General features: G+C 47.8%; 1 protein-coding gene and 1 pseudogene across 1 annotated transcript in view; one reads left to right on the top strand and one right to left on the bottom strand.

Moving 5' to 3' along the window:
• The first annotated feature begins 250 nt into the window (after positions 1-250).
• The window catches only part of IQGAP3 (IQ motif containing GTPase activating protein 3), a 40,549-nt gene continuing 28,557 nt past the window's right edge, over positions 251-12,242 (top strand). Inside the window, 10 exon segments of the mRNA XM_006097791.3 lie at positions 251-357; positions 3,924-4,011; positions 8,161-8,317; positions 8,950-9,027; positions 9,620-9,696; positions 10,385-10,452; positions 10,564-10,677; positions 10,881-11,059; positions 11,537-11,615; positions 12,108-12,240. Of these exon segments, the coding sequence (XP_006097853.1) occupies positions 321-357; positions 3,924-4,011; positions 8,161-8,317; positions 8,950-9,027; positions 9,620-9,696; positions 10,385-10,452; positions 10,564-10,677; positions 10,881-11,059; positions 11,537-11,615; positions 12,108-12,240 (1,010 nt within the window). The 5' untranslated portion in view covers positions 251-320.
• On the bottom strand, positions 5,778-7,255 carry LOC102430238 (annotated as a pseudogene).

Raw genomic sequence — 12,242 nt, forward strand, 5'->3', positions numbered from 1 at the left:
GACCAAAGAATACTATAGGAAGCAGAGCGAGGTTAATGAAAATACTGGGATGAAATGATAAAGGCGAGGACAAGGGCAGGAGCTACTTGAAATTAAGACGGTTTAGTAACTAAGGAGCCCTGGAGGAATAGCAACCCAGGTACCGCTGGGAGGGAAGCACAAGGGTACTCTGGTCCTCTCCACCTGGTGGCGCGCTTCTGCACCTAGAACTACAAATCCCAGTGTTCCCTGCGCGCATACCGGAAGTGTTCGGTGGGACTGTGGTGACGGTGAGGTACAGTGGCGGACGGCGGGAGATTCAAACCTGGAGAAGGAAAAACATGGAAGGGAGAGGAGCGGGCCCTGGCCGGGCGGTCTGTGAGTGTCAGAAGTGGCCGAGGAGGGCCCCGCGGTGGTGTGCCCTGTCGGGGACTCCGTGACCCTGGGAGAGGTTGGGGCGGGGCTGGGCGCGGGGTCTATCAGTCCAAGGCCTGGGGGACTGTGTTCAGTGGGGTGGGAGCACGGAGTCCAGACTCCTGCGGGCAGGAATGAAGCTCTGAGCAGCAAAACTTCCCCGACTTCTGTGCTTACAAAGGGTTTTCTCCCTTATTCCCTAATTCTAGGGCTCCTTCATTTTGAGAGAATGTAGGTAGGTGGTCTGGATGGCTCCTTACAGTTCAGCAGTTACTGATTGCTGCACTGCTCGTTAAGCGCTGCTAGGGGACTGGAAGCTGGGGGGGGGGGGGTGTGACGATTGTAGGGGGGGTGAGGGAGGCTAGTTTTGGGATATGCCTTTTGGGATATTGATTTTAAGCTAGTTATTATGAAACACAAGACTCAGAAAGAACCTGTGACCCTCTCTCCTTACCCACTTAAAGAATTCAGAAAAACTTGGCTTAATGTATAAACTAAACGTGATAGACAGGGAGAAATTCAGTAAAGCCTATTTGTTGAACTCCCCTCTGTGCACCCTTGTTTCTGGGTGGCCCAGCAATAATTTGTTTACCACATGTTTGCTCTTTTTCATCTACCGGTGACTTATCTAATTCCCGTTTGCAATCCCAGACCCCTGCCTCCGTCTCCTTTGTTGAGAATGGCATATAAGCCTCAACTGCCCCATGCCTCCTTGGGTCTCATATTTTTATGGCATGTACATCCATAATAAATTTCTGCTGTTAATCTGTCTCATGTTAATTTTATTATTAGCCCAGCCAGAAGGACTTAGAAAGTGGGAGGAAAGTTGTTGTGTTTTTTTATCCCCATAGGGGCTCCTTGATTTTTTGATGCCTTTTCCAGATGCCTACTAAACTTTAGGGTGTCAGAATTATCTGGGGAGCTTGTTTAAAATGCAAATTCATGAGCCCTATCCCAGAGCTTTAGCTCCAGTAGGTCTGGACAGTTAGTCCATGAACCACACTTTCAAAAACACTGTTTTAGAAAGAGAGACTGGGATGAGAAGGATGGGGCAGCAGAAAGGTTTCCAGCAGACCTTCTGAATAAAAGGCAACATTTCCTTCTTCCTCTCCATTGGGAATCAAAAAACAAAGCCCATCTCCACCAATCTGTTGAAGGAAAGCTAGCTCCAGATTTCAGTAGGGCAGGAAGACAGATATCTTTTTTTTTAGACTCTGTGTGTGCATGTACAAAGCCCTGCCCATGTCTCATAGTCCTCGATTCATAACTCTGAGATGATATCATTCACTTACTGGTTTATTTTCCATGCTTAGCAACCAACACTTATTGGAGGAACTGATGGATTTTCTGCGGTTGGCCAGTGCTTTCAAATTTGAACATGTGTGTGTGTGTGTGTGTGTGTGTGTGTGTGTGTTTTAACTTGCTTAACTGCCAATTCAAATAAGCCCTGCCCCTCTCCCAAATCATTGCAGGATACACAATATAAAGAAGAAATATGATAAAGAGTGGGAATGACATTAGGTGCTGAATCAAAGACAGATTGAGCCCAGCAGGTGTGGCTCGGTGGTTGAGCTTTGACCTGTGAAGCAGGAAGTCACTGTTTGACAGTTTGATTCCTGGTCAGGGCAAGTGCCCGGTGGTTTCTGTCTTGGTCCCAGTGGAAGGTGTGCAGGAGGCAGCCAATCAATGATTCTCATTGTTGATGTTTCTATTTCCCTCTCCCTTTGTCTCTGAAATCAGTAAAAAAAAATAAATAAATAAATAAAAAATAAAAAAAAATATATATATATTAGAGGCCCAGTGCAAAAGGAGCCCTGTAACTAAGGAGCCCTGGAGGAATAGCAACCCAGGTATTTGTGCACTTGGGGGTGTCCCTCAGCCCAGATTACAAGAGGGCACAGGCCAGGCTCTGAGGGACCCCACTGGTGCACGATCTGGGCCATGGAGGGACATGGGAGGTTGGCCAGCCGGGGAGGAACCACAGGAGGGCTCCAGGGCGTGTCTGTCCCATCTTACTCAGTCCCAATAGGCCGGACCCCAGCAGTAAGCTAACCTACCGGTTGGAGCGTCTGCCCCCTGATGGTCAGTGCACATCATAGCGACTGGTTGACTATCTGCCCCCCCTCCCCCCCTCGTGGTCAGTACACATCATAGCGAGTGGTTGAGCGACCTTAGCATATCATTAGCATATTACACTTTGATTGGTTGAATGGCTGACCAGATACTTAGCATATTAGGCTTTTATTATATAGGATATATTGAAAAGACATATCTAATTTTGTATTGTCTTCTGTAAGGAGACCAGAAGGATGGAGGAGAAAAGGAAGGAGAAGGATAAAGGGAGGCTGTGGCTAAGGCAGACTATGAATGCTAACTCATTTAAGGGAGCCCCTATTCTTGAGTTTGGAGGTCATAGTATTGTCTGCATTTTATTTAGCCTGGAGATTATTTCCTCCTCAGGTGACCTGTACCAAAAAGGAGAATAAAATTACCTTTGTGATCTTTTAAAATTCTTTGTCTTTCCACTTAATCCCAAGTGAATGGCCTTTTTCACGTGGTTCTCTCTATTGAAATGCCTTTTCCCCCTTTTCACCTGTTCATTCTTTAAGATTCTACTCATAGGTAGAATCCTTTGCTTCCTCTGCTGCTTGTATAAACTATGCATGGGCTGTAATCACACTTAACACATTAGGCTGGAGTTTTTTTACTTACATGTTGTTCTGTTCTAATAATGACATCTGTATTCTTGGGAGTAGTGGTCCACTAGCCTAGTGACTGACATATAGGAGGCATTGAATGAATGAATGAATGAATGGCCGTTGAATGATGAGCCCTAGTTGGTTCTGTTAACCTAGCCCAGTGGTGGGCAAACTGAGGCTTGGCAAACCGCGGCTCACGAGCCACATGCCGCTCTTTGGCCCCTTGATTGTGGCTCTTCCACAAAATACCGACTTCTGATCATGGGCCACGAAGTTTCAATCGCACTGTATGTGTGTGCCCACACGTGGTATTTTGTGGAAGAGCCACACTCAAGGGGCCAAAGAGCCCCATGTGGCTCGCGAGCCGCGGTTTGCCGACCACGGACCTAGCCTCAGGAAGAGTACTTAAGGAGGATGACACAAGTCAGTTATTGGAGAACTGAGAATTAATTAGCATAAAATAAGCTAATTTGCCAGCCAAGGAGGGATCTGGATATCCCAGCTGAGAGGCCCTGAGAGAAGGTCCATGTAGACTTGGGAAGGAGGAGGTTAGGAAGATTAACGAGGAATGGGAAGGAATTCCTCCGATACAGGACAGATCCCCCTGATACAGGGTTCAAAGGCCACCCTTCTACAGGGTGCTGACTAGAATAGCTTTACTGGATGGGAGCAGAAGATTGGGGTCGGGTTGTCCTGGGAAATGGGAAACATATTTGGGAGATGATTCTGGTCTCCGAGCAGAGTTGCTTAAGAAAGTCTACCAAGAAGCAGCTTCACTGCCATGGTCCTCTGTGCAACGCTCCCTTCATTGGCCTTCCCTTCACTCCTCAGATGAACGCCTCACAGCCGAGGAGATGGATGAGCAGAGGCGGCAGAACGTTGCCTATCAGTACCTGTGCCGGCTGGAGGAAGCCAAGCGGTGAGCGGAGGGACTGTCTCTTTCTGGTCTCCCTTTCCTACCCTGCCCACCCCAGGCACCTGCCCCCAAAGCAAATGCAAAACGACAAGAGTCCGTTCTGTGGGAAAGGGAGAGTTGAAACAGCAACTTTTTTTTAAAAAAAAAAAAGACTTTATTTTCTTTGTAAAACTGAGAGGAAGATACAGAGATTTCCTATATACCTCTTGCCCCCACACATGCTTGGCTTACCCCATTATCAACATCCCCCCCCCCCCAGGAGTGCTGCATTTGTTACAATTGATGCACCTATACTGACACATCATTATCACCCATAAGACCCGTTAGGACTTACTGTTGGTGTTGTGTATTCTATGGGTTTGGACAAATGTATAATGGCATGTATCCACCATTATGGTATCACACAGAATTCTCTCACTGCCTTTTTTTTTTTTTAATATATTTTATTGATTTTTTACAGAGAGAGGAAGGGAGAGAAATAGAGAGTTAGAAACATCGATGAGAGAGAAACATCGATCATCTGCCTCCTGCACATCTCCTACTGGGGATGTGCCTGCAACCCAGGTACATGCCCCTGACCGGAATCGAACCCGGGACCCTTCAGTCCGCAGGCCGACGCTCTATCCACTGAGCCAAACCGGTTTCGGCCTCTCACTGCCTTAAAAGTCCTCTGTGTTCCACCTATTTCCCTCTCCCTCCTCTTTACCCCTAGTAACCACTGATCATTTTATTGTCTCCATAGTTTTGCCTTTTCCAGAATGTCATATTCTTGTAATCATAGAGTATGAAGCCTTTTCAGATTGGCTTCTTTTATTTAATAATATGCATTTAAGGTTCCTCCATGTCTTTTCATGACTTGATAGCTCATTTCTTATTATCGATGAATAATATTCCATTGTCTGGATGTACCAGTTTATTAATCCATTCCCCTACTGAAGGACATCTTGGTTGCTTACAAGTTTGGACAATTATGATTAAAACTGTTATAAACATCTGTGTGCAGGTTTTTATGTGGACATAAGTGTCCACTACTTTGGTATATATCAAGGAGCATGATTGCTGGATCATATGGAAAGAGTATGCTTAGTTTAAGAAACCACTAAACTGTCTTCCAAAGTGGCTGTACCATTTTGCATTCCCACCAGCAATGAATGAGCGTTCCTATTGCTCCACATTCTTGCCAGCATTTGGTGTTGTCAGTGTTCCAGATTTTGGCCATTTAATAGTTGTATATTGGTATCTCATAATTTGTTTTAAAAAAGAAAAATGTAGTTTTAAGGTTTAAAAGCATTTGAAGTTTGTAATTCCTAGTAGGAAAACATTACCTGAATGAATATCCTAATGGCTAACCACTAACCTGATGGCTAACCACTAAAATGTTACAGCTACATTTGGGGCAGAGGGATAGGGATTCTCTTCAAAGCACACAGCTTTCTTCATGAGAAGGTCAGAGGTACACATGTTTGTATTATTGCGACATCCATTCAGAAAGGGCTTTATTTTTAACACTTCTTTTTTAAAAATATATTTTTATTGATTTCAGAGAGGAAGGGGGGAGAGAGAGAGAGAGAGAGAGAGAGAGAGAAACATCAATGATGAGAGAGAATCATCGATCAGCTTCCTCCTGCATATCCCTCATTGGGGATCGAGCCTGCAACCCAGGTATGTACCCTTGACCGGAATCAAACCTGGGACCCTTCAGTCCACAGGCTGATGCCCTATCCAATAAGCCAAACCAGCTAGGGCGGGCTTTATTTTTTAGATAGGAATTACACTTGACCTCTAAATTTGGCTGACAGTTTACTGATGAGATTCATAACTTTTGGGTTGCTCTCATACTCTGACATATTTGTCAGGCTCTGGGCTACATCCTGGAAGTCCAGTATAACTTCGAATCCTGTATGGCTGTAAGAACCTCTGGATCACTAAGAATTTCACTGATGTCAGGCATTCCTGCCAGTACAGGCATGCCCCCTCCCATTCCATTCCCTCAGGAAAGCCACCTGGAAAAGAGCTATACTGACCTCCTAATTGTGACCTGCCTTCTTTCCTCTGGGCTCTCTCATGCTCTTCTCGAGCCTTCTTAACCCTTTCCATTCTTCCTTTGATCTCTTGCCCTTCAGTTTCTTCGATGTTCTGCAATTATCTGTGCCCTTGGTTGAACTTCTTTCAGCATTGCACTAGCATCTTTGTCGTAATCCAGTTTACACACAAGGGCAAGATCATGGGCTGCTGCTTCCCGTGGCCCAGAAGTCTGTGTGGTTTCCCCTGCTACTTGTAAGGCAGAGCTGAATCAGGATTTATTTTAATAGCTGTGTCAGTCTCAGATGGCAGCATTTGGCTTCTGTAACTTGATAAAGACACCGGCTGCCTTGGCATTTAGAATGGCCAAGTGAGGATTCAGCTTGATGGCATCTGTGAACAAGTCATTGGCTTTCTGTAGTTCACCATCATTTAGGGCAGTGGTTCTCAACCTCCCTAATGCCGCGACCCTTTAATACAGTTCCTCATGTTGTGGTGACCCCCAACCATAAAATTATTTTCGTTGCTACGTCATGACTGTAATGTTGCTACTGTTATGAATCGTAATGTAAATATCTGATATGCAGGATGTATTTTCATTGTTACAAATTGAACATAATTAAAGCATAGTGATTAATCACAAAAACAATATGTAATTATATATGTGTTTTCCTATGGTCTTAGGCGACCCCTGTGAAAGGGTCGTTTGACCCACAAAGGGGTCGCGACCCACAGGTTGAGAACCGCTGATTTAGAGCATCGGTGGCAGCCACTTTTTTTTTCCTGATCCATCATCTCCTGAGTTATCTCTACATTTTCATCTCCATTTTCTTGAGGGGCATCAGTGTCTGGTTCAGTCACATCTTCATTGTCAATTTCAGGCCACTTTCGTCACTTGATGGTTCCTCTGTCTTTATGTTTTCCTCTGTCTTCTTACTATCTGTTTTTTCTTCCTTGATATTTTCTTCTGAGTTAGTTTTATGAGTAGCAGGTGGTATTTCATCTCTCATGCTCTTCACCCACTCCCTTAGGAAGCATATTTCCTCATTGTGTAGAATGCTCAGATCCTGTTACACATTTTCATGAAGGCCTGAAATGGGGTGCAGTGCGGTGGGGGTGGCCCATGCTTGGAAAGTTTCCGGAGGTAGCTATTGTGGCTGAGGCTATGGCCCAGTTCCAGGGTGGCTAGATAGAAGGGGTTGACTGCCTCGAAGCAGAACCTCATCATTGTTTTAATTTGCATTTCCCTGATGACATGTGGTGTGGAGCATCTTTTCGTTTGCTTATTTGCCATCTGTATATTTTTGGTGAGGTGTCTGTTAAGGCGGCACATTTTTTAAAAAAAATATATTTTATTGATTTTTTACAGAGTGGAAGGGAGAAGGATAGAGAGCTAGAAACATCAATGAGAGAGAAACATCGATGAGTTGCCTCCTGCACACCCCCTACTGGGGATGTGCCCGTAACCAAGGTACATGCCCTTGACCGGAATCGTACCTGGGACCTTTCAGTTCGCAGGCTGACGCTCTATCCACTGAGCCAAACTGGTTAGAGCATAAAGTGGCACATTTTTTAATCAGGTTGTTTGTTTTCTTACTGGGTTTATATATCTTGGATAACAATCCTTTATCGGAGGCATGTTTTGCAGATATTTTCTCCCAGTCTATGGCTTGTCTTCTCATTCTCTTGACATTGCCTATTGTAGAGCAGGTTTATTTTGGTCTTTTATTTTTTAAATATATTTTTATTGATTTCAGAGAGAAGAAGGGAGAGGGAAAGAGAGACAGAAACACCAATGAGAGAGAAACATTGATCAGTTGCTTCCTGCACACCCCCGACTGGGGATCAAACCCATAACTTGGGCATGTGCCCTGACTGGGAATTGAACCATGACCTCCTGGGTCATGGGACAACACTCGACCAACTGAACCACACTGGTGTGTGCGGCAGCGTGGGAGAAGGTGGGAACAGCCAGGCAATGGGCAAAGGGGAATTGGGAGTAGAGCAGCCACAGGAGGCAGGGGAGGCAGAGGCTGCTTAGAGGAGAGGCAGGGAAGGTCCTGTGGGAGAATGAACTGCGTGGGCTGTCAGAGCGGGTGAGAAGGTGCTCTCGTGCTCTTGTGCCCTCAGCTGGATGGAGGCCTGCCTGAAGGAGGAGCTTCCTCCCCCCGTGGAGCTGGAGGAGAACCTCCGGAATGGAGTGCTGCTGGCCAAGCTGGGCCACCGTTTTGCACCCTCCGTGGTTCCCTTGAAGAAGATCTATGATATGGAGCAACTGCGGTACCAGGTAAGGAATAAAGGTCTCTACCTTCTACCTTGTTCCTCTCAAATTGCTCCTTCTTAAAGCTGTGAGCGTAGAGTGACCATATAACTTACTGTCCAAACCTGGATACTTTTGAGGATGAAAAGAGTACTACTGATCATTGCACTGGGACAACAGGTATCAGTTGACGTCTCCCAGTCAGGCAGCATACATTATCCCTAGTAAGGGACACTTGATAGGTGGGCTTCGAGATACCACCTACTATGAGCATTTCCAAGAAGACTTTTCTACCTACAGTTTGTGTACATTCAGAGGCTTGTGGGCTTTGCCACCTGGAGGTACTTCCCGGGCACACTGCTCCTTCCCCGTGCCCTGGCTAGCCCAGCCTGCCTCCTTCCCATCCCAGTTCTGCACTCCCTTTTCTAGGAAGCCTTACAAGGTGGTTAACCCCATCCCTGTGCCATCCTTCTCAAATATCCCTCAGGTCACCCATTCCTGGTGATTTCTGTTGCTCTGTGTTACTCTGTGTGGGAAGATGGGGCAGGGACCTCTGGCTCCTCCAGCCACTTGAATCTCCAAGCTGTGGTCTGAGCTCTGCTCATAGGGAACTCTGACAGCTGTGGAAATGGATTCTCTTCTCCTTTTTTCCCTTTCAGGCAACTGGCTTGCATTTCCGTCACACAGACAACATCAACTTTTGGCTCTCTGCAATAGCCCACATCGGTCTGCCTTCGGTAACACTGGGCCTCAAGATTGGGGTTCATCCTTACTATTCACCAGCGCCCCCCCAACCCTCACCATGCATATACACTTTATCTCCCTGGGGCCCTTTAGCCTTCATCTCCATGTGTTTTCTTTTTAAAATATATTTTTATCGATTTCAGAGAGGAAGGGAGAAGGAGAGAGAGAGAAACATCAATGATGAGAGAATCATTGATGGGCTGCCTCTTGCGCACCCCCTTCTGGGGATCGAGCCTGCCACCTGGGCATGCGCCCTGACCAGGAATCCAACCATGACCTCCTGGTTCATAGATTGATGCTCAACCAGTGAGCCATGTCAGCCAGTCTCCATGTGTTTTCTAAACTAACTTAATCTAAGACTTTAAGTTCCTTGGGGCTGTGTGTCTGTGACTGGGTCTTGGCTTAGAATGTGTCCCTTTACACTGGGCTCGCTGTTAATGGTTGGGGAGACTGACCTAGAAGCCCCAGGCAACAAAGGAGCACACACCCAGGTCGGAGAGGAAGACCCATTCCTCAGCCCCCTCTCTCCAGATCTGGTGGTGCTCAAAGGTCCCCAGTGGCAGTAACTGCTAGTTTCCCCTCCAGACCTTCTTCCCAGAGACCACGGACATCTACGACAAGAAGAACATGCCCCGAGTGGTCTACTGCATCCATGCACTCAGGTGAGAGACCTCAAACTGCTGTCAACCAACAACTGACAGCAACAAATGCTGTAGCAGGAAGGATGGAGGGTAGACCATAGGGAGCACATCTCAGGAGAGTAAGGTTTTAGGTTTGTGTGTTTGTGTTTAGATTTATGTGCATGTTGGTGGGACACTTATGCATGACCTGTGTGGGTGAAGGAAAAGAGCATCCAGGGAAAGGCCTTCAGCTAGTGACTGGGGTACACAAGACCCGTCAAGAGCAACTTGGTGTGAATGGTGAAGGCTGTTTGGTTCTGTACACAGCCAGCCATCAGCAGGCCGTTGGCTAAATCATAGAACGTGATGGGCCAGTGCCTGTGTCCCGCCTGTCATCGCTTCCTGAGTTCATTTCCCATGTCCTTTCAAGCCTCTGGGCCTTAACTCGGTGGGTCTCTTCATTATGCTCTTCCCACTCTCCATCTCCATCCGGTGACCTGTTATTGCAGTGTGCCCTTATCTGTGAAGCCTTCCCAACCCCCAGATCTCCACAGCATCTTGTTAACCTTTCATAGCACTTGCCTTGGGCTGACTTCCAACAACCTCTTCCTGTGGATTGGGGGTGACTTGAGGGCAAGCGTTGAGTGGTCTTCATCTCCAGGTCCCCTGCAAGCCCGTAGTGGGCAGCATGTCAAAATGAACAGGCACCAATGCTTTCATTCTTCCCCAGTCTCTTCCTCTTCCGGCTGGGATTGGCCCCTCAGATCCATGATCTATACGGGAAAGTGAAATTCACAGGTAAGCCCAGTTCCTGCCCCAACCACCACGGTTCCGGGCCGGCTCCTGGGGGTTCCAGGCCGGCTCCTGGGGGTTCCGGGCCTAATGAAGGACACCGTGGTATCATTGTAGCTGAGGAACTCAGCAACATGGCCTCTGAACTTGCCAAATACGGCCTTCAGCTGCCTGCCTTCAGCAAAATCGGGGGCATCCTGGCCAATGAGCTCTCAGTGGATGAGGCTGCAGGTAGGGACTGGGCCCTGCTCTGCTAAGGGCAGGCTCAGTGAGAACGGGAGGACTCTGAGCCTCACAGCTCTCGGGTGGATTCCGGATCCTCTCATCCTGGTTTGCCTGGCCTTTGTGGATGGAAAAGGGATGATGTCAGAGTAGCTTGCAGCTGGGCTGGGTGTGTTCTGGCCTCCTGACCTTGTTTCCCTGCCCCCTACCAGTCCATGCAGCTGTTCTTGCTATCAATGAGGCAGTGGAGCGAGGGGTGGTCGAGGACACCCTGGCTGCCTTGCAGAATCCCTGTGCTCTGCTGGGGAATCTTCGAGAGCCTTTGGCAGTCATCTACCAGGAGCTGCTGGCCCAGGCCAAGATGGAGAAGGCTGCCAATGCCAGGAACTGCGTAAGGAGGAACCTTGGAACGCAGGGGCTAAAAAGCTGGGTGGCTTAGCAAGCCCGAGTGAAACCAGGACTCCTGTGTGTGCTGTTTCTAGGTTCCAAAGTTGCTTAGAGAAACTAACTTGTCAGTTATTTTAGAGAAATAGGAAAGGAACTTGGGAGAATAATGAGAATTCAGAAGATAAGATAGGAGAAGAGGTTCGGGGGGTGAGAGGGGAGATGGATCTTCAGTGAGGGCTGAGAGACTCTGTGGAATGTAGAACTGAATGAGATTGGGCTGGGGGTTCCAAAGGTTGGTTTGACTTAACTGTGTCAGTGCCAGAGGGTTGGACCCCACAATTTCCCCAGATTCCTCCCTACCAGGTTGACTTTTGGCCTTGGGAAGGCCCCCAGAAGAAGAAATAGGTATAGACAGGGAGGAAGGAGGAGGAGAAAATGGAATTGTCTTTCCCAGGTTCCCCTTTCAATGTAGTATTTGCAGGATGATGGAGAAAGCCAGGACATCTATGACTGCTACCTAACTCAGGCGGAAATCCAGGGCAACATCAACCATGTCAATGGTAAGAGAGAGAGGCCAGGAGGGCCGCAGGGGAGTGCTCTCGGCGTGAGCTCCTGCACTGGGAGGTTTGGGGATGGTTCTCAGGCCAGAAGGCCCTATGGCCTCACTGGGACCAACTCTTATCTCAGGGAAAGATCAAAGTCAAGGCAGTGTGTGCTCTACTTCACCGCTATCAGTATCTGTCAAGGGGGCTTCTGTTGGGATGAAGATTCATAGAGAGGACCATGGGGTCCTTCAAGGAGGGGATGTGGAGCATGGGTGGGGAGGAGAAGATCAGGGCAGGAGGGGTGGGCTCAAGGTCTGGGGTGAGGACATGGAAAAGCTTTGCAGATCAAGCTGCAGAATTTGGGCTGGATTAGTTGGGCCCCAGGAACTCAGGGAGCAGGAGTGGGGGTAACTGGGCCAGCAGGAAGGGGGCAGACTTCTAGGGCTGGGCTGGGGATGGTGGCAGGGCCTTTCCCACACTGTCCATTATGGAGTCTTGTCTTTTCAGTCCATGGGGCCCTAGAAGTTGTTGATGATGCCCTGGAACGGCAGAGCCCTGAGGCCTTACTTGAGGCCCTTCAAGACCCTGTGCTGGCCCTGCGAGGAGTGAGGAGAGATTTTGCAGACTGGTACCTGGACCAGC

This window comes from Myotis lucifugus, unplaced genomic scaffold (genome assembly GCF_000147115.1).
Source record: "Myotis lucifugus unplaced genomic scaffold, Myoluc2.0 scaffold_211, whole genome shotgun sequence".
In the NCBI taxonomy this organism is placed as follows: domain Eukaryota; kingdom Metazoa; phylum Chordata; class Mammalia; order Chiroptera; family Vespertilionidae; genus Myotis; species Myotis lucifugus.